The sequence below is a fragment of the Rhinatrema bivittatum genome, chromosome 3 (assembly GCF_901001135.1).
Source record: "Rhinatrema bivittatum chromosome 3, aRhiBiv1.1, whole genome shotgun sequence".
Lineage (NCBI taxonomy): Eukaryota > Metazoa > Chordata > Amphibia > Gymnophiona > Rhinatrematidae > Rhinatrema > Rhinatrema bivittatum.
In genome coordinates this window covers 14,370,552-14,391,308 of record NC_042617.1, presented here as the reverse complement: position 1 = coordinate 14,391,308, position 20,757 = coordinate 14,370,552, and the positions used below count along the sequence as shown (strand labels likewise).

General features: G+C 47.1%; 1 protein-coding gene across 1 annotated transcript in view; it reads right to left on the bottom strand.

The window, feature by feature from the left end:
- The window catches only part of DNAH8 (dynein axonemal heavy chain 8), a 1,926,251-nt gene that overhangs the window by 1,633,838 nt on the left and 271,656 nt on the right, over positions 1-20,757 (bottom strand). Inside the window, 1 exon segment of the mRNA XM_029592920.1 lies at positions 9,478-9,654. Coding sequence (XP_029448780.1) covers positions 9,478-9,654 — 177 coding nt within the window.

Below are 20,757 nucleotides of genomic sequence, written 5' to 3'. Positions count from 1 at the left end.
CTTGCGATGAGCTGAAGCTGTCGCAATATGGGTATACGCATCCTGGAGGTCCAGAGAGCAGAGCCAGTCTCCTCTTTGTAGAAGAGGTAGAAGCGAGCCCAGGGTTACCATCTTGAACTTTTCCCACTGGAGGGTACTTGTTGAGGGCACGTAGGTCCAGAATTGGACGAAGCCCCCCGGATTTTTTGGGGATCAAAAAGTACCGGGAATAGAACCCTAGGCCTTGTTGTGAAAGAGAGAAGGGTTCTATTGCTCTTAACTGGAGAAGAAGGGAAACCTCCTGCTCTAGAGGGACAGAGTGGTCGTTTACTCTCCACGCTTGTAGAAGTGGTGAATCCGGTGGAAGAGCAAGAAAGTTCAGGTGGTAACCCTGAGCAATGATTGCTAGCACCCATTGGTCGGTTGTGATTGATTGCCACATGCTGTGAAAGTGGCACAATCGACCTCCCACTGGTATGGCTGGCAGAGGGATCAGGCTGCTGCTCTCCAAGCGAACGTCAAAAACCTGAAGCAGGCCCCGACTGGGGAGCTGTTTGCGGCTTTTGCTTCCGGGGCTGGCGGGGCTGAGATTTCTGATAAGGCCTCATAGCTCGGGACCTTGTTGGTGGAGGATAGTACTTCCTTGGGCGGAAGAATGACTTCTTAGAGTCCTTCTTGAAGGGCTGTCTAGAAGGGAAGTCAGAAGGTATCGATGAGAGCTGTTTGAGGGTCTCATGATGGTCCTTTAATTCAGCCACTATTTGCTGAATCTGTTCACCGAACAGATTATCTCCTATACAGGGCAGGTCAGAGAGCCTGTCTTGTACTTCTGGGCAAAGGTCAGAAGACTTGAGCTAGGCCCAGCGTCTTGCCGAAATGGCAGTTGCAGACACTCTAGTGGAGGTGTCGAAAATATTGTAAGCTGTTCTTATCTCATGCTTTCCTGCCCCAAACCCCTTGTGGACAAGGGTTTGAAGATGTTCTTGAAACTGGTCAGGCAGGGTTTCAGAGAAGTCCTGTATTTGCTTGAAAATGACCCTGTTGTATTGGGTCATACACAGCTGGTAAGAAGCAATCCTGGAGATAAGCATGGCCCCTTGGAACACTCGACAACCAATATTGTCGAGAAACTTGTGTTCTTTGACAGGAGGGGTAGAAGAGTGTGGTTTTGTCCTTTTTGCTTTCTTTTGAGCTGATTCCACCATAACTGAGTGGTGGCCAAGCTGAGATTTTTGAAAGCCAGGGGCTGACTGTACCAGATAAGTAGTGTCAGCCTTTCTGTGTACTGGGGCAATGGATCCAGGATTTTCCCAGTTCTTTTTGAGGAGGTCAAGAAGAACTTGATGAATGGGAATAGAAGTGATCACCTTAGGGGCATCCAGGAATTGGAGAAGCTCCATCATCTGGTGCCTATCATCTTGCTCCGTCTGAAGCTGGAAAGGGACCAATTCTGACATGACCTTCACAAAATTAATGAAAGAGAGGTCCTCTGGAGGAGAACGCTTTCTACTTTCAGTAGGAGAGGGAGGTGAAGGTAAGTCATCGGCGTCTGTAGAAGTATCATCACCCCAGGTGTCATAAGGATCAGTAGGCTGACCTGTAGGACGAGAAGGGGTTGGAAACCCGAAGGCCGCGGCTGAGGCTCTGAGAAAATCTAAGGAATCGCCGGGGGCACCGTGGTCGGCCTGGAAGGCATCGGTGCCGGTATCGGAGACATCGATGGCGCCGATGTGCGTATTGCTCCCGATGAATGAATCGGTGGCGAGGGATGACATGGCATCGATGGCTGAGGCAGAACTCCCGAAGGAGGAATGCAAAACGGTGTTTCTCCTCCCAATGAGGCTGTCATCGGGGAGCGCACCGGGGCCATCAGAGACCCGGGAATCACCGGTGGAAGGGAAGTCATGAGCGCCTCCATCTGGGATAGCAGCGGTGCCAGAGCTGCTGGAATCTGGTCGGTGACCGGTTCCACTCTCGGTGCCGATGTCGGTGCCGGAGAGACCTGGAGCCGTTGCATCGCCTTGTCGATGGCCTCCTGGACCAGCCGGTCCAGTTCTTCCCGGAGACCTGGGGCAATCAGTTCCGGCTCCGTGATGGAAGAGGGAGGCTGAGGCACAGTCGGAGGGACCACCTTTACAGGCGGAATCGCGACTCCCAAACCCCGATCGGGTGAGGGTGGCCTCGATGTCCTGGTCGCAGGAGTGGTCGGTGCCGTTCCTGGATGGGGCTTCTTCGATGGTGGCTCGGACAGTGGTGAGGTTGATGATTTCGCTCCCTCGACGGTCCAAGACTTATGATGCCGATGGCGATGTTTCTCCCTTCGATCCCCTCGATCTTGAGGGGGAGAAACGGGAGTCGAAGGCCGTGAAGACGTCGATGGCAGGTGGTCACCAGACGGTTGTCGATGCTGGTGTGACTTCGAAGGTGCCGGTTCCGATGACGTCGATGCGATGGACGGCGTCGGGGTGTGAGCACGGAAAAGTAGTCCCATCTTCTCCATTCTGGCTTTGCGACCTTTTGGTGTCATGAGGGCACATTTGGTGCAAGTCAGGACATCATGCTCACGGCCTAAACACATTACACAGACTCTATGAGGGTCTGTGATAGACATGGTGTGAGTACAATCCGGGCACTGACGAAAACCCGACGCCATGGCCATAGAAAAAATCGAGCCGTGGTATGGTCAACGGCCAGTAGGCCGCGAAGGCCAAACTCGACGGTAATCAACAAAAAATAGCGAAAAAACTTACCGGAGTACCGCGGCCAGAGAAAGTTAGAGGAGGGACCCCTGTGGGGCAAAGTTATTTTAAATAAGTCCGTAAGGAAAATTCCTGTCAGGAATGTGTTCAGAGCTCCTAAACCGCGAGGCTACTGCTGCGCGGAAAAAAGAAGACTGAAGAGGAACCCCTGCTGGCTGTAGGGTTAGTGCCATGCTGGGCATGTCCAGTAGGGGCCAGTCAAAGTTCTGGAAACTTTGACAGAAGTTTTCCGTGATTGGGCTCCATCCTGATGATGTCACCCATATGCGAGGACTACCATCCTGCTTGTCCTGTGAGAAAAGAGTGAACAATTTTCCTATAATAAAAAAAATAAATCCTATGGAATTATTTAGAAATGATCTTATTCAGATATTGAAGATCTCTGAGAAATGTCTTCCTGTTATTAAAGCAGAAGATTTTGACATATTATTATTAATGATTCCTAGATCCTTTCCCTGAATGGTGACTCCTAAAATGGAAACTTGCATTTCTATAATTTGGGTTACTCTTTTCTAAGTACATTAAATTTATTTTCCCATTTCATGCCCAGTTTCCCAGTTTTGCAAGGTTCCCTATCAATTTCTCACAATACTTTTATGATTTAACAACTTTGAATAATTTTGAATCACTGGTAAATTTTATCACCTCACTCATTCCCATTTCCAGGTCGTTTATAAATATATTAAAAAGCAGTGGTCCCAGAACAGATCCCTGGGGCACTCTACTGTTCACCTTTCTGCAATTGGAAAATTTACCATTTAGCTCTCAGTTTTATATCTTTTAACCAATTCCCCCTATCCCAAAACTTTTTAATTTTCTAATAAGTCTCTCATGAAGGAGTTTGTAAAATGCTTTCTGGAATCCAGATATATTACATCAACTGGTTCACCTGTATCCACATATTTATTTACGCCCTCAAACAAATGTAGCAGAGTGGTGAGGCGAGAGTTCTTGGCTAAATCTAGATTGGCTTTGTCCTAATAAATTATGTTTATATATATATGCAGCAATTTTGTCCTTTGTGATAGTTTTCACCATTCTGCATGGCTCAGATGTCAGACTCGTTGATCTGTAGTTTCCTAGATCAGCCCTTGATTCCTTTTTAAAAATTGGCATTACATTGGCAACCCTCCAGCCTTCAAATACCATAGTCAATTTTAATGATAGTTTACAAATTACTAATAACAGGTCCACAATTTATTTTTTCAGTTTTCAGCACTCTGGGATGTATACCATCTTGGCCAGGTCATTTGCTACGCTTTAGTTTGCCAATTTGCTCTATTACATCTTCTAGATATACTGAGATTTGTTTCATTTCTTCTGAATTAACACCTTTGAATATCATTTCTGGCATGGGTATCTCTCTTACATCTTACTCAGTGAAGACTGAAGCAAAGAATTAATTTAGTCTGTTTGCTTGTTGCATTCACGGACCCTTGGGCTGAGGCAGGTTTAACACAACCTGCAGGGAGGAGCACTGCAAGTACCCACTGCAGTAGATTTTCAAACGGGTACACGCGTAAGATACGCGCGTACCCCCCGAAAACCTACCCCAAAGCCCCCCTGCGCGCGCCGAGCCTATTTTGCATAGGCTCGGCGGCGCGCGTAAGTCCCGGGGCTTGCATGGAGGGGCGTGTCGGGGGCGTGTCGGGGGGCGTGCCGGGAGTGACGCGGCATTTTGGGGGTGTGCTGGGAGTGACGCGGCGTTTTGAGGGCGTGTTGGGAGTGATGCAGCATTTCGGGGGAGTGTCCGGGGCATGGTTCCGGCCCGGGGGCGTGACAGCGGCCCCTGGACCAGCCTCTGGACCGGAACATGGAGCGCGGCAGCCGGTCCAGTGCGCGCAAAGTTACGCCTGCTTGAGCAGGCGTAACTTTCATGATAGAGGTAGGGGGAGGTTTAGGTAGGGCCGGGGGGTGGGTTAGGGAGGGGAAGGGAGGGGAAGGTGAGGGGAGGGCGAAGGAAAGTTCCCTCCGAGGCCGCTCCGATTTCGGAGCGGCCTCGGAGGGAATGGAGGCAGGCTGCGCGGCTCGGCATGCGCAGGCTGCCGATTTTGGGCAGCCTTGCGCGTGCCGACCCAGGATTTTAATGGATACGCGCTGCTACGCGCGTATCTATTGAAATCCCACGTACTCTTGTTCGCGCATGGTGCGCGAACAAAAGTACGCATGTGCGCAGATTTATAAAATCTTCCCCACTGTCAGCAAAAAGACCCAGGGAAGCAGAGGCGCAATTAGAGCTTTGCCTTTCCCAGCCCCTTGTTCCTCTCAGGTTGAGCCTTTGGGTGTCGGGGCTGGCAGGTCTTAGGTGGGGTCTCTGCTGATGGTGGAGAGATTCATCGAAGGGTAGCTGGGTCAACATGGACATTGGTCAGGCATATCTGGTGGCAGGCAATGGCCAGTGGCAGGTGGCATTGAAGCATATCTGGTGGTAGGCAGTGGTCAGTTTCAGGTGGCGGTCAAGTGTTTCCGAAGGCAAGCAGTGCTCAAGTGTGTCCAAGATGAAGCTGAGATCAAACAAGGTATCTGTCCAAAGGGAAGGCAGGATGGATAGGTAGGGCAGAAAGGCAAGGAGAAGAATGAGTGGGCAGAGAGAGAAAAGCTGAAGAACTGAAGAAAGAAAGCCAAAGACAGGGATGCTGGAATGAAGACAAGATACTGGAGCAACACGTACTTTTTCCAGAGTAGGTGGATCTGTTGCTGAGGCGTTGGAGGGATATCAGCGAGGGCCACAACAGGAGCCACCATGAGCCATTTCCCACAGCGGGACCTTTAATTAATGTGTGGAAATTGGCGGCATCCTGTGCATGGAGTGTCAGCGGCATTGAGGTGCATTGGAGCACGACGACTCACCACGAAGATGCCGGGACAGCAGCCAGCAGGGAAGGCCCGATTGGGGAAGTGAGTGCAGCAGTTTGTGGGAGCAGCCCGTGGAACGCCTGTCCTTCGTGGATCGCAGAAGGTCGAGCCGGAGGAGATCGATGGTTCCGTGGATTTCAGGAGGCATCGAGGATAGCCTGAAGGACGTAAACATCCGACTCAACTCTGTAATCTGGTATGGTAGCGCAGGTACAGAGGAGACAGGCTAGGCGTGTCTGGCGCTTCCACATTATTTTGTGGAGGCTCAGAACCCTGCACCGGTGTCGGTGGGGTACGCCTCGGCGCCTCAGGTGCAGAGGAGCACATGACTCATGAACCCGGGTCCGCTTCGCAACTGGCTCAATGTACCCTGATGCCAGTGCGGAATCCCTCGGAGCTCAGCCTGGTCATTCTCCAGCACCGAGGACTGCCACCGTTGTGCGGAACAGTGGCGGTGGCAGTAGTGATGCTGCTCGGCCCAGTCATTCTCCAGCACCGAGTAGGATAGCACCAATGTCCTGGATTGCATCGGTGGCGGACTGTCACCGTGCCGGTGACAATGATTGCCATGGTGCTCGGCCCGGTCTTTCCCCAGCGCCGAGGTGGATGCCCTCGCCGTCTTTGATGGCGAGTGGTGACGGGCTGTCAGCATGCCTGCACTACTCCTGGCACTATGTAGTGTCATAGGATAATACGGGGCTTTAGTTAAGAACCCGAAGCATGGAGCACTGTGTTTAGTCGAGGGCATTGTGTTTAGGTGCTATGTCAATATTGACGGTATCGATGGCGGCATTGAAAGTGGCCTCGAGGGTATTGATGAAAACGTCGATGGTGCGGGCAGAGCAACGGTAACATTGACGGAGGCACCAACGGCATAGATATCGACGGAATTGATGGCATCGGTGGAATGGACACGGGCGTCGACTCGGGCATCGATGGCATCAACACGGGCGTCGACATGGGCATCGATGGAACCGACCCAGGCGAAGGCATCGATGGATACGACCCAGGCATCGATGGCACCAAAGTGGGCATCGATGGCATCAACGCAGGTGTAGATGGCATTGTTGGAATCAATGTGGGCATCGATGAAATTCAAGGAGAAATCAGTGCCATGGAAGTGAACATCGATGGCACTGAAAGAATCGATGCAGGGATCGATGGCATCGATGGACCGAGGGGGGAGGGGCATCAATGGAGGCAGGACGGCATGGATGGAGGTAAAGACGGTAGCGATGGGGGCATCGACTGCACGAAGGTACCGAGGGAATCGATGGAAGCATGGATTCGACAGCAGCCCTGGCGGCAATGGTAACCGTGGATGTCCCTATCCCAATAGCCCTAATAACTAGGCGGAGGGTCGCAGGAGGACTCTTGCAGGCTCTGTGGGGCTAACTGAGGATGAAAACATAGGGAGAGGGAAGGCCACAATTCAGTTGGTAGGCCGGGGAAACCATTAGTGAGGTGAAAGGAACCGACCGAAAAACAGGGCATAGTACTCACCGAGCGTCAATTAAATGTATGTGAAGGGAGACCCGTGTAGGGAAAAATTATTTGTGAAGTATAATTTTAAGTGTTTCCGTGCGGAAAAGTTGTGAGAATTTCTCACAGAGCTCCTGACCGCGATTCTAACTGCAGAGCGGAAAAAAGAAGACTAAGGGGAGATACCTGTGGTCACAGGGATAATTGCAGGCTGAGCATGCTCAGTGCACTCAATGTGCCAGTGTCAGTCAAAGCTTTACAGAAACTTTGACAGAAAAGTTTTCCGTGACAGGGCTCTGTCCACTGACGTCACCCATATTTGAGGACTACCATCCTGCTTGTCCTGTGAGAAATAGGGTTACCCATCCACCAATTTAATTCATCCTTTCATTTCAATATAATTTGTACCCTGGTATCACAGTGTCCCATTGGTTATCCTCCTTCCACCAGGTCTCTGAGATGCCAATTATAACTACCTCTTCATCCTATGCTATACTCTCTAAGTCAGTAACTTTGAAACAGGTGCACGTGTTTGCCAGCTCACACCCAGGGACACAGCCATTTTATAACATATGCGCGCATGTTACAGAATAGGCTGATTGTGTGACCATGTACGCGCAGTTTTAAGTGGGCACATGCATGTGCATGCAAATCCCACTTCCACCACCTAAGTGGGGGAATTGTAAAAGATGCGCATATCCACAGCTTTGCCAGTTTCACCAGTTCATTCCTAGTTTGCCCAGGCAAGGAATAGGACTTCCAAAATCCCCTAGTTTAATAGCCTCCATTTTCCCCTGTAATCCTGACCCATAAAACCCCATTGATCCATGCATCAGGCTTTTAAAATTCACCTTTAAGTCTCCCATCTTACTTTTTAGACTGCTCGCCTTTGTATACATACTCAAAAAATAATCCAGATAGTGCCAGACACTTATGTAATCAACCAAAATATAAAAAGTCTAGCTGGAATTATAAATAGATTGTATATATTTGAATATATTTGAACTGGGGAAACCTCATAAAGTGCCAATTTTAGGCTATATGGATATGCCTAATGGCTACTTGTAAGACTCTAGCTCCAACTTTGTGGTTGTTAGAGAAAAGTTATAATCATTGGTAACCCCAGATCGTACAAGTTGCTCAGTCCAAAATTCTAATGGCTAACTTGATAGTCCAGTGCAAATCAGCACTGGTATAACATTTGATTTTGTATACCATCACAGCTGATTTGCACTGGACTATCAAGTTAGCCACTAGAATTTTGGACTGAGCAACTTGTACGATCTGGGGTTACCAATGATTATAACTTTTATCTAACAACCACAAAGTTGGAGCTAGAGTCTTACAAGTAGCCATTAGGCATATCCATATAGCCTAAAATTGGCACTTTATGAGGTTTCCCCAGTTCAAATATATTCAAATATATACAGTCTATTTGTAATTCCCGCCTTTGTATACAGACATTTCAAAGTAAGTTTTTTGTTTGTATTAACAATCTGCATATCAGTTGACAGGGGTAATTTGGAATCTTTCTGCTCTGTCTGTTCTTTATTTAAAGACACCTGGTCCACTTTAGCATTTATTGCAACCTCTCCACTGGAATGCCCTAATTTCCCTGTTCTTTCAGTATCTTTCGAAGATACGTCATTCCGAACCATGCGCTTCTGAGTGACTATCTGCTTTCTACATCATCTAGTTTAAAAGTTGTGCTATCTCCTTTTTAAAGGTTAGTGCCAGCAGCCTGGTTCCACTCTGGTTAAGGTGGACCCATAGCACAGGCCCACTGTCTCCCTCAACACTTGCCACAACTGCAGTTCATAAGACCCTCCCTTCTTCCCCACATGCAGCAAGGAAGTCACACTTACACTGTAAGGAGAAGCCAGACAGTCTGCTACTCATCTGAGGCCTGCTTGAGAACCAAAGCTCATTAACAGCGTTCTCTGCAACTTTTTTTTTGTAAGCTTTTTAAAGCAACAGGCAGTGATAGTAGAGAGGCAGAGAGAGGAGAAAAAGAGGGGTCAGGCTAAAGGATCCTTTCTATAGAACATAGAAGCAGAAGAAGTCTCTCCTGACCAAAAAACTTTTTTTTTAATGTCATGGAGGAGTCACCCCTTGGCTCTATGAACTTCAAAAGCAGGCTCACTCTCCTGGGCATACCAGGAGCTTGGCTCTCAGAAATGATTTTGCTGTCCTGGAAATCCTGCTGGAGTTTCTCTGTGTTGCACCACTTATACATAGTGGTGATGATGTCATGGATAAAGTCTATGTGTGCTACCTTATCTGCTGGGAGGGAGACATGAAGCACCTGTTCTGACTGGACTGGTGTAGAAGGATGAAATAGAATATTAGTTTTAAATAATCAACAACAATTTCTGAAAACCAAAATAATAATAATAAATACCTTTAATATTTTGGAATGACTAGTATTCAAGACATTTATAACTGCTCTACAGGTTGGTCCTTTGATCTGCTCAATAATAAAATTGAATTTAGCAGACATACATTTCCAGTATTCTAATTCAGTTAATGGACCTGAATCATCTGCTTCCTTTCTCATCTGCTCTCTTTCAATTAGAACCTAAAAATTAAGATTGATAAAAGAACAAAATTAATAGCAAAAGCATTTCCATAACATATGTGCCTTATTCAAGATCAATCTTTAAATGAGAAATATGCATGTAATAATTCAAAAACTATTTATTTTTCAAAAGAAATTTCCCAAAGATACAAAAATTGTTAAAGTATTCTGCAGAGTGAACCATATATTGTTGTGAGAAAACTTATGACTACTCACAGTGAATCCATCCCTCTTGCTCTCCTCAACTAATCAATCTCCTTGTTACTCAGATATACAACTGCAGAAGGTTGATCTAGTAACTTATTAACATTGCTATGAGCTACTATATGAGAAATGTGAATTTGTTTCCTGAGAATAGTATCTGCTTCTGAGACCACCTGGGGATGAGAAAGCATTGTGGCATTGTTTACAGTCCCCATGAGGGAACCTTAGCTCATTTTACACTGACAACACCTATTGGCCAGTGTTGCGTCTGTCGGTCGGTCGGTCTCAAGCTCTGTGCCTCACCTTTCTTCCTTTTTTCTCCATAAGCCTTGGGAAGATGGCTGCTGCCGCGTCATCATGCCGCTCTCTCCGGCATCCCCGGAACAGCAACGGCAACGGTGTTTGCCATTATTTTCCTGAAGGCCTCCTAGGGTACACTTGCGCACGCCACCCATGTCTTTATCCACGTCATGGCGGGAACCTCGGGGGCGTCCCCTCCGAGTGACATCATCACATCCTGGTATTTAGCCTGCCCTTCATTTGCTAACAAACTGAGTTAGTAAGGATTGGATTGAACTGCCTCCGGTCTAAGCTGCTCTGCCGCTTCCTTGCTGTCGCAGGAAGTCCTCTCTCTGCCCTTCAGGGTAATTCATCGCTAACGTGGGTACCCGCTCCTCGGGGGCCCAGATACTCTCTTTCAGGTACCTATCTGGGATATCGGGTACTCGCTCCTCGAGGGCCTACTCTCCCTACCCTGGTGCCTACTACTTCTGCCTGCCAGGATCTTCATCAACACAGCTATCTACTTCATTGAGTACTGACCCTGTCAGTCTGTCTCGTCTTCATCTGGGACCTTCCTCGGCTACCCTGCATTGCCTATCATCTACTCAAGTGTGGGATTGGTCTCCTCTGCTGAGGACCCCTGGACTACTTCTACTGGGTTACCTCAATGCTGTCCGCTCCTCGGACAGTACCATCAAGCTGTATAATAAAAGACAAATCTCTGTGTTTGTGTGTCTAGAGTCTACCCTAGTACTGCGGTTCCTCACGGGGCTCCTCCCCGTGGGAGTGGTCATCACCACAGTACCCAAGAATCCACTCCAACATCTCAAGACCATAACAGCCAGACTTATGGTGCACGCATATCATGTTTTTATTTTATTTATTTAGATATTTTAAATACCATATGAAGAACACAACGATTCACAAAAATAACATTCATAGGGGTCATGTGATGCCGCAGCGCTGAATAGTCACTGAGCTCCTGTGCTCCCTGCCCCAATCCTACTTTAAGGCTCAGATCTGTGGCATTTTCGGTCAGACCTTGGAAAATTATGGTGGATAAGACTGCCAAAATGTCTCTGCCCATGAGGTGGGGAGACCAGAGAGTCCGTGCAAAGCGAACCTGTCAGTAAGGTGCAGCAGAGAGCACGGCCTGTAACAAGGAGCCTGCCTCTAATGAAGACAGCATAGTGAATAGCCTGCTCCCCGTCGATATTGCAGAGGCGGTCAGGACTACAATTAGTCAGCTTGGTGATAAGATCCACTCTAGTCTGGATGCTAAGTTGGAATCTGTGGTGGACAAGGTATTGCAGGTAGTGTCCACGGTGGGCGAGACCAACTGCCCAATTGGACTCCCTCACATAACACATGGAAGAGCTGGAAATGTCGCTTACCACCACGCACCAGCGATTGGAAGTGTTAGAAAGAGGACATAAACAGGTGGTTGAGAAACAAGACGATCTCGAAAATAGGAGCAGGAGCAATAATTTGCGCATAATAGGAGTGCCAGAGTGGACCGATGGGTCTGACCCTGTGGGCTTCTTTTCTCAGTGGCTGCCTACAGTATTAAATGTTGGCTTCAATAAAGGCAAAGTAAAGCTGGATCATGTTCATAGAGGACTGGCACCTGCTCCAAAAGAGAATGACAGCCCTTGGGTAGTGATTGTGGGGGAGCATAACTTTCAAGATAAGAGTCGTTTCCTAGATGCTAGTAGAAATATGAAAGAAATCAAATTTCAGGGCCACTGTATATTCATCTATCAAGACCATTCGGCAGAGGTGCAGCGTCGTCAAGCCGCATTCCTAGATGTTAAGCGTGATCTATGTAATTTGGGTCTAGCCTACGCCATGCCCTACCCGTCGAGGCTCAGGGTACTTCATGATGGCAAATTCGAGGTGTTCCATTCAGTGCATGATGTGCAAATGCTGCTTCAGAAACTTCAGTGAGACGTAGCTGTTGCACCGGATGGCACCTCCTGAACAGTTTGCAGCTTGATAATTTTTTTTCTGTTTTTCGCTTATAATGAGGGTTAGCACTGGTGAGGAGTCCTGGCCTGTTTCTTGGTCTTGTCAAAAGTTATTCTCTGAGGGTTTTTCTGAAGAAAGAACAAAAATGCTGAGCCATTTTGATTTATACTATAGCACTATTTGCTATGGTTTTCATCCTGAGGGGCAGGGGAGGAGGGATGGGGGCTATCTTTGGGTGAATTGGAGACTGGGTTATTACAGTTTTCTCTGCGGTCGGGGTTCTTTTCAGTGGTTTTTTTCCTTTCTCAGCTCATTTCATATTTATCGTCTGTCTAGGCCTTGCATTACCAGGGGCTGTTTCCTGTGAGGCGATCCGCTTCCGTTCGGCATAACTTCCCATCTCTCTATTTATTCGAAATAGGACTATTGGAAATCAAGCAGATATGTTGCTGATAATGACTGGCTGCAGGCTCCTCAATGACTTCAATCAAGAAAGGGACTGAGAAGGACAATTCTATATCTTTGGGGTTTGGGGGTCTCCTTGGTAAGAGAGTTTCTCTTTTGGCAGTTTGAGGATAGGCGGGTTTTGGTTTGTTGGGTGTTAGAAAAGAAGGGTGGATCCTGGGTGTTCACCTATTAACTCTCTCTTTTCTGGGTGAGTTTTAAGGATACAGAGGGTATTGATTCTGGAGAATAGATTCTATAAAGTCAAGATCAATAACGAAGAATCGCCTCCTATTAAATCAATCCGAGGAGTACCACAAGGATCATCTCTCTCCCCTACGCTATTTAATATTTACCTGCTTCCACTCTGCCACCTACTCTCCAGCCTCAAGCTAAAACATTATATTTTCGCTGATGACATTCAGATACTCCTTCCCATCACAGAATCACTGCAAAAAACTTGGGCACATTGGAATAATTGCTTACAATCTATCAATACTCTGCTATCCAGCCTAAACCTCATACTCAATTCAAATAAAACAGAAATCCTCATCATCTCGCCAGACGAAAACCATACTCTCATCAACTCCCAAAGCGCAACACAATTCGCAAAATTATCTATTAACCACTCCCCTTCCGTCAGAGACTTAGGGGTGCGTCTCGACAATCAATTCAACCTTAAATCCTTCGTTATCAACACAACTAAAGAATGTTATTTCAAACTTCAAGTGCTAAAAAATCTGAAACCACTCCTCCACTTCAGTGACTTCCGTCTAGTAGTCCAGTCTATAATTCTGTCTATGTTAGACTACTGCAACTCTCTACTGCTAGGTCTTCCGGTCTTATCTACAAAACCCTTACAGATGGTGCAGAACGCTGCGGCGAGGTTACTCACCAACACAAATAAAAGAGCCCACATCACACCAATTCTTCACAGCCTCCACTGGCTTCCTATAAAAGCCAGAATTACCTTCAAGACATTATCAATGATCCACAAGGATATTATGGGCATCGCCCACCTAAATCTAAACTCGCAACTCCGCCCTCAGACATCACAAAGACCTATCAGATACAATTACAAAGGTTCCTTATATGCTCCCCCGATCAAAACTGCACTAACAAAACGAGCACTCTCCACAGCCGGGCCCACCCTCTGGAACTCATTACCGCCGGATCTACGCCAAGAGACATGTCATCTAACTTTTAAGAAAAACCTAAAAACGTGGCTCTTCCAGCAAGCCTATCCAGAATCGCAGGAACACTCCGACACCGGTCAAAGAGCAAAATAGTCCACTATAAGTTCCATGACCGCCCATATCCCCTCAAGGCCCGATTACGCCTTATCTGGACAGCCCACTTGTTTTGATAGACTCCTTTGTTGATGCATTAGTTCTTTAGCTCATGCATTACTCATGTTTATGCCCATCAACACTGTTCTCTGTTACCTGTATATCCCAATTTAGCCTACCCTCTTTTTTAGCTATTCCCTACATTTATTCACGTTATTTTGACGAGTTATTGTTGTCTATTTAATATTTAATATTTATGTTCTTATGTTCAGAAATTCTGTTTAATGTAACGCCTTAACCGCGACAGTTTTGTTCTATGGAAACCGACCTGAATTGATATTTGTATCGAGAATGTCGGTATATAAATAAATATTGTTTGGGGTCATCCTGTGAGCACTTTTTTTGGACTCAGGGATGGAGTTTTTTGAGATTATGGGGGGATGGGAAATGGGGGTTGAATAGGGAGGTTAATGGTTATAAACTACGTTGGTTCTACACTACAGACTATTTTATTTTCTCATACTAAATTGGATGTTTTTTTGCCTTTCTCAATCAAGGCTATGGCCCCAGTTGATGTTCTTACTCTTAGGGCCGGATTTTAAAAAGGTTACACGTGCTGGTCTTATTTTATAAAGGGCCGGAGATGCGCGTAAAGCCCCGGGACGCGTCTAAGTCCCGGGGCTTGCAAAAAGGGGTGGGGAGGGGCAGGCCGGGGGCGGGACAGGGACGGGGCCAGAGGCCTCCAACACAGCGGCCATTGCTGCTGTGTTGAAGGATCGTGTGTTGGCAGGCTGCCAGCAGGCGCAAAAGGTAAAATAAAAATTTGGGGGGGGTTAGAGTAGGGCTGGGGGGGGAAAGGTTAGGGGAAGGGGTGGGAAGGTCAGGTTAGGGGGAAGGGAACGGGGGAAGGCAGTGCGGCTCGGTGCACCGCCTTGCGCGCACCTACCCCCAATTTTATAAAATGCGCGCACATGTTATAAAATCGGGCAGACATGTGCGCGTGCCAGGTAGCACGCGCACATGTAGGTCGCATGCGCTTCTTTTAAAATCTACCCCTTAATGTGTGGGGTATTGGGTCCCCAGTTAAAAGCAGGAGAATTTTGTCCTACCTTAAAAAAAATGAAGGCGCAGGTGGTCTTCCTTCAGGAAACCCATTTATCATATGTGGAACATGCTAAGCTGGTCAGGGACTGGCAGAGGAGTGTATGTTTTGATCCATAAGTCACTTCCCCTTTTGGTGAATAAGGTATAGAAGAACAATGAAGGGCATTATGTCCTTCTGGAATGTGTGCTAAATGGGGTATCCTTTGTATTAGTCAATATTTATGGCCTTAAAGTCGCTCAGAGGTCTTTTTACACTCAGTTGTATGGAGTAGTGGAGGCTTTTTTGCCTTCTCTTTTCATTATAGGAGGTGGTTGGAACGTGGGGTTAGATCCTAAGCTTGACAGATCTTTGGGTGACCAATCTGGAAGGAAGGTGGAGGCTCTGTGGGCCCTGATGACATGTATGGGGTTGGTGGACATTTGGAGGGAGCAGAACCCAACTGGAAGCGATTACACTTGCTATTCCCCTCATTTTCATTCTTACAGTCAGAGTGATTTCTTCTTTGTTCGCGTTCCTTTTTGCTGCAGCTGGGTCTGGTGTATTTGGGCCAGCAGTAATTTCTGATCACAACCCTATTGTGTTACCTCTTAATCTTGGGACGGACCCTGGGGCCGGGAAGAGATGGAGGTTTAATGTTTCCCTGCTGCGTAATCATTCTTTTTGTGAAATGCTTCAGGAAACACTGAAGGAATTTTTTGAGATTTACGATTCTGGAGAATATTCCCCAGTTTTATTTTAGGAAATGGTATTGCGTGTGAGGATAATCAGTTTTGCTTCTCATCGGAAAAAAACAAATTCAGGCGTGAGCGCTCTTTGGAGAATAAGATTGGGCACCTAGAAAGGGTGCATAGGCGCACTGGGTCTTTTCACTTCTATTGGGCTCTGGAGATGTGTAGGGAATCTCTAAGTGAATTACAGCTGGAGGACGTGGATTGGGTTTTTTTTTCTATTCCAAGCAGCATGTTTATGAGTTTGGTAATAAAACAGGACCCATGATCGCTCGTTTGTTGCGCTGTAGGTCTCAAATAATGCTGATCACGGGTGCACAGAGGGCGGATGACTCTCTGGTTCACACCACCAGGGAAATCAATGATAGATTTCAAGATTTTTTTCCAGCAGCTATACACTGTGGAAGGCCTGGTTTCTGCAGTGGCAATCGAAACTTATTTAGCTAGGATTCCGATGCTGACCCTATCTGAGTCCCAGAGGGAGAGCCTAACAGCGCCTCTTTTGACACTGGAAATACAGTCTGCTGTTGCTAGTCTCCCCAGGAAGAAAGCTCCCAGTGCCAACAGGTACCCAGGGGAGTTTACAAGCATTTCTTACCAGATTTGGCAGGTCCGCTTGCCAATCTTTTTCATTATATTTATTTATTTATCTTTTATTTATTTATTTAGCGCTTTTCTATACTGGCATTCAAGATAAAATCTCATCATGCCGGTTTACATTTAACAGGGGGTGAAAAAATACATAAGAGAATATATTAACAAATTGTAGCAAGTGAAAAGAAAAAAAAACTCTGCAGTTACAATAAAACAGGGGAGATTCGAACTGGGAGGAGGAAAGTCTACTGGAAAATTAACATAGAGAGCAATTATTTACAAAGTTCTAGGAAAGTCTGATTGTGGATGTCGTTGACTTGCGGTTTAGTTGATGTCTGGAAAGGCTTGTTTAAACAACAATGTTTTGAGCCTTTTTCTGAAAGTTAGGAGGCACGGTTCTTGACGTAGATCTGGAGGGATGGAGTTCCATAGAGCCATTAATTGCAGATCTGTCCATTAATTGCAGTTCATCCGTTAATTAATTAAAAGTCCATTAATTGCAGTTCCATTAATTGCAGATCCGTCCGGAACAGACGGGTAATCTGTTTGACGCTACGATTGTTTTACTCCACAAACCAGGGCGGGATAAATATGAACCAGAGGCCTATCACCTGATCTCTTTATTGAACGTGGATGTAAAAATCCTAGCTAAGGCATTACAGATCCAGCTCGTTAGCTGCATGGGTTCCCTGGTCAAGACCGACCAATCCGGGTTTATTTCAAGCTGCTCATCAGTGAACAACTCACACCGGTTGTTTAATATCCTTGCGTAGGCTAACAGGGATAAGATTCCAGGCTTGTAGTCAATCTTGACGCCGAGAAGGCCTTCAACCAGCTTCACTGGCCTTTTATTTTCACGGTGGAGAAACTCAGATTTCCTGCCCAGTTCCTGGGGTGGATTTGTGCTTTATAAAATAGCCCGAAGGCTAGAATTATCACCAATGGTCTCCTTTCTAGTTGTTTTCTAATCGGGAAGGGTACTTGGCAGGGCTGCCCGCTCTTGCTGTTATTTGATCTGGCGATCGAGCCCCTTGCTGCACACTTGAGAACACATCCAGACTTACTGGGTTTTCAAACAGGTGAGCGGTGGCACCTGATTTCACTCTATGCTAATGGTGTTCTTTTGTTTTTATCTAATCTGGGCAAAAATAGCCCAGTATTGCTGGCTGAGTTGACAGCTTTTGGGAGGTGGAGTGATATAAGGTTAACTATCATAAATCTGGTTTTCCGATAGGTCCAGTGGGTCTAGAGTGCTTCTGGATTGTTTTGCTCACTTTAGGCATGTGACAAATGCCTTTAAATACTTGGGTATCAATGTCCCTGGTAATTCGGGTGACCTTTACAGGTTGAATTATGCCCGAAAGTTAACTAGGATTAAGCAAATGTTGCTTACCTGTAACAGGTGTTCTCACAGGACAGTAGGATGTTAGTCTTCACATATGGGTGACATCATCAGGATGGAGCCCAATCACGGAAAACTTCTGTCAAAGTTTCCAGAACTTTGACTGGCCCCTACTGGGCATGCCCAGCATGGCACGAACCCTGCAGCCAGCAGGGGTCCCCCTTCAGTCTTATTTAAGAGCTACAGGCAGTGCCGAAAAATAAAACAATAAAACCGTTATGAACCCAACACCGCGGGGCGGCGGGTGGGCTTCGTGAGGACTAACATCCTGCTGTCCTGTGAGAACACCTGTTACAGGTAAGCAACATTTGCTTTCTCACAGGACAAGCAGGATGGTAGTCCTCACATATGGGTGAGTCCCAAGCTGAGGATGTCCGAACCTGCACCAAATATACCCAAAGGCGTGCAACAGGCACAACAACTGGGGTGGAATATGGGAGAGGGCATCCTGAACCACACCGGCAGGCGGAAGGGTGTTGGTACGTCATGTTGTAAACAAGTTACGAAGGACAGACTGGCCGAAGATGGAATCTTTTCTTCCGGCGTTGTCCAAGCAATAGTGGACTGCAAATGTGTGGAGAGAACTCCAGGTTGCAGCCCTGCAAATGTCAGGAAGCGGCACCGATTGAAGGTGTGCTACTGAAGTCACCATGGCCCTCACAGAGTATGCTTTAACACGGTCTTGAAATGGAATGCCCACTTGCTGATAGCAAAAGGATATGCAGTCCGCCAACCAGGAGGAAAGAGTCTGCTTACTCACAGGCTTTCCCAACTTGTTAGGGTGGAAAGAGATGAACAATTGAGTGCTTTCCCTGTGGGCCGCTGTACGGTCTAGGTAGAAAGCTAGAGCCCGTTTACAGTCAAGGGTATGCAGAGTCTGTTCTCCTGGGTTGGCATGGGGCCTGGGAAAAAAGGTAGGTAGTATGATGGATTGATTTAGATGAAAATCCGACACTTCTTTAGGTAAGAATTTTGGGTGAGTGCGGAGTACCGCCCGGTCCTGCAGACGTTTAGTGTAAGGCGGATAGGTAACTAGAGCTTGCAATTCACTAACTCTGCTCCCTGAAGTGATTGCCAAAAGGAAAATCACTTTCCATGTGAGATATCAGAGTTCACAAGAGTGAAGAGGCTCGAATGGTGGTTTCATGAGCCGACCGAGAACTAGATTAAGGTCCTAAGAAGGGGCCGGAGGACGTAATGGAGGCTTGATATAAAGCAAGGCTTTTAAAAAGCGTGTTACAAGGGGTTGTACTGATATAGGAACATCCACGATATCCTTATGGAAGGCTGCTACGGCACTGACATGCATTCTGATGGAAGAGGTCTTTAGGCCTGATTCTGACAAATGCCAAAGACAGTCCAGAAACTTCAGGATTGGACAGGAAAAGGGGTCAAGGGACTGAGAAGAGCACCATGACGTGAACCTTTTCCATTTGTAAGAGTAAGATTTTCTCATGAAAGGTTTTTGTGAAGCAATCAAGACACGGGAAACTGGATCTGAAAGGTTAAGTGGTTGAAGTATTAACCTCTCAACATCCATGCCGTCAGGGACAAGGCTTGAAGATTGGGATGGCGTAGGCTCCCGTCGTTTTGAGTGATGAGGAGCGGGTCCTTTCCCAAGGAAATGTGCCTGCGGATGGAGAGATCCTGAAGTATTGGAAACCACACTTGGCGAGGCCAGTGAGGTGCCATCAGGATCATGGTTCCCTTGTCCTGATGCAACTTCACGAGAGTCTTCGAGAGAAGAGGAAGTGGAGGGAATGCGTAAAGCAGACCAGTCGCCCATGAGAGGGAGAATGTGTCTCTGGGCTGAAAGTGTTTGCTGTGAATGAGGGAGCAGTAGTTGTCCACTTTGTGATTCTGAGGGAATGCAAAGAGGTCTATCTGAGGATATCCACATTGTTGGAAGTTGGCGTTCGCTACCGAGAGGTTGAGAGACCACTCGTGCTGTTGAAAAATGCGACTCAGCTCGTCTGCCAGCACATTGTCCACTCCCGGCAAGTAGGTGGCCCTGAGATACATTGAATGGGAGAGGGCTTCTGCCCAAATTTGCCCAGCTTCCTGACACAGAAGGAAGGAGCCTGTGCCTCCCTGTTTGTTGATGTACTACATGGCTATCTGGTTGTCCGTCTGAATTAGGATGACCTGATTTGACAGGCGATCCTGAAAAGTTCTTAGAGTATATCTTATTGCTCGAAGTTCCAGGAAATTTATCTGGTGTTTGGCTTCCTCTGGAGACCAAGAGCCTTGTGTTTGCAGATCGGCTACATGGGCTCCCCACCCGAGGTTGGAAGCATCGGTGGTGAGAAGTACTTGAGGATCTGGCATTTGAAAGGGCAATCCCTGGAGGAGATTGGTCTGATTTTTCTACCAGGCGAGAGACAGACGGAGTGAGTCAGTGATGTGGACAATGGCCGACAGAGGCTGAATAGCTTGAGTCCATCGAGACGTCAGAGTCCAGTGCATGAGCCTCATGGGCCATTGGTGTGACATTGACTGAGGATGCCATATGTCCCTGGAGGACGAGAAATTGGCGTGCAGTTGCAGCGTGCTGAGACTGCAGTTGGTGAGCAAGAGACAAGATGGTCAGTGGTCATTGTCGAGGCAGGAAAGCCTTTGCCTGTAAGGTGTCCAAGTCTGCCCGAATGAACGATAAGGTTTGAGATGGGACTAAGTAGGATTTGTCGTAATTGACGAGAAATCCTAGTGAAATTAGAGTGTGTAAGGTTAGATTGAGGGACAACAGAGCAGCTTGCTGAGTGGGAGCCCTGATTAACCAGTCGTCCAGATAGGGGTAGACATGAACACCTTGTGTCCTGAGGAATGCTGCGACGACTACGAGGCATTTTGTAAAAACTCGTGGAGCAGACGCTAGGCCGAATGGAAGGACTCGGTATTGATAGTGCTTGAGGCCTACTAGGAATCTCAGGTATTTGCGATGAGCTGGACTTATCGCAATGTGGGTGTATGCGTCCTGGAGGTCCAGAGGGCAGAGCCAGTCTCCTCTTTGTAGAAGAGGTAGAAGCGAGCCCAAGGTGACCATCTTGAATTTTTCTCGCTGGAGGTACTTGTTGAGGGCCCATAGAT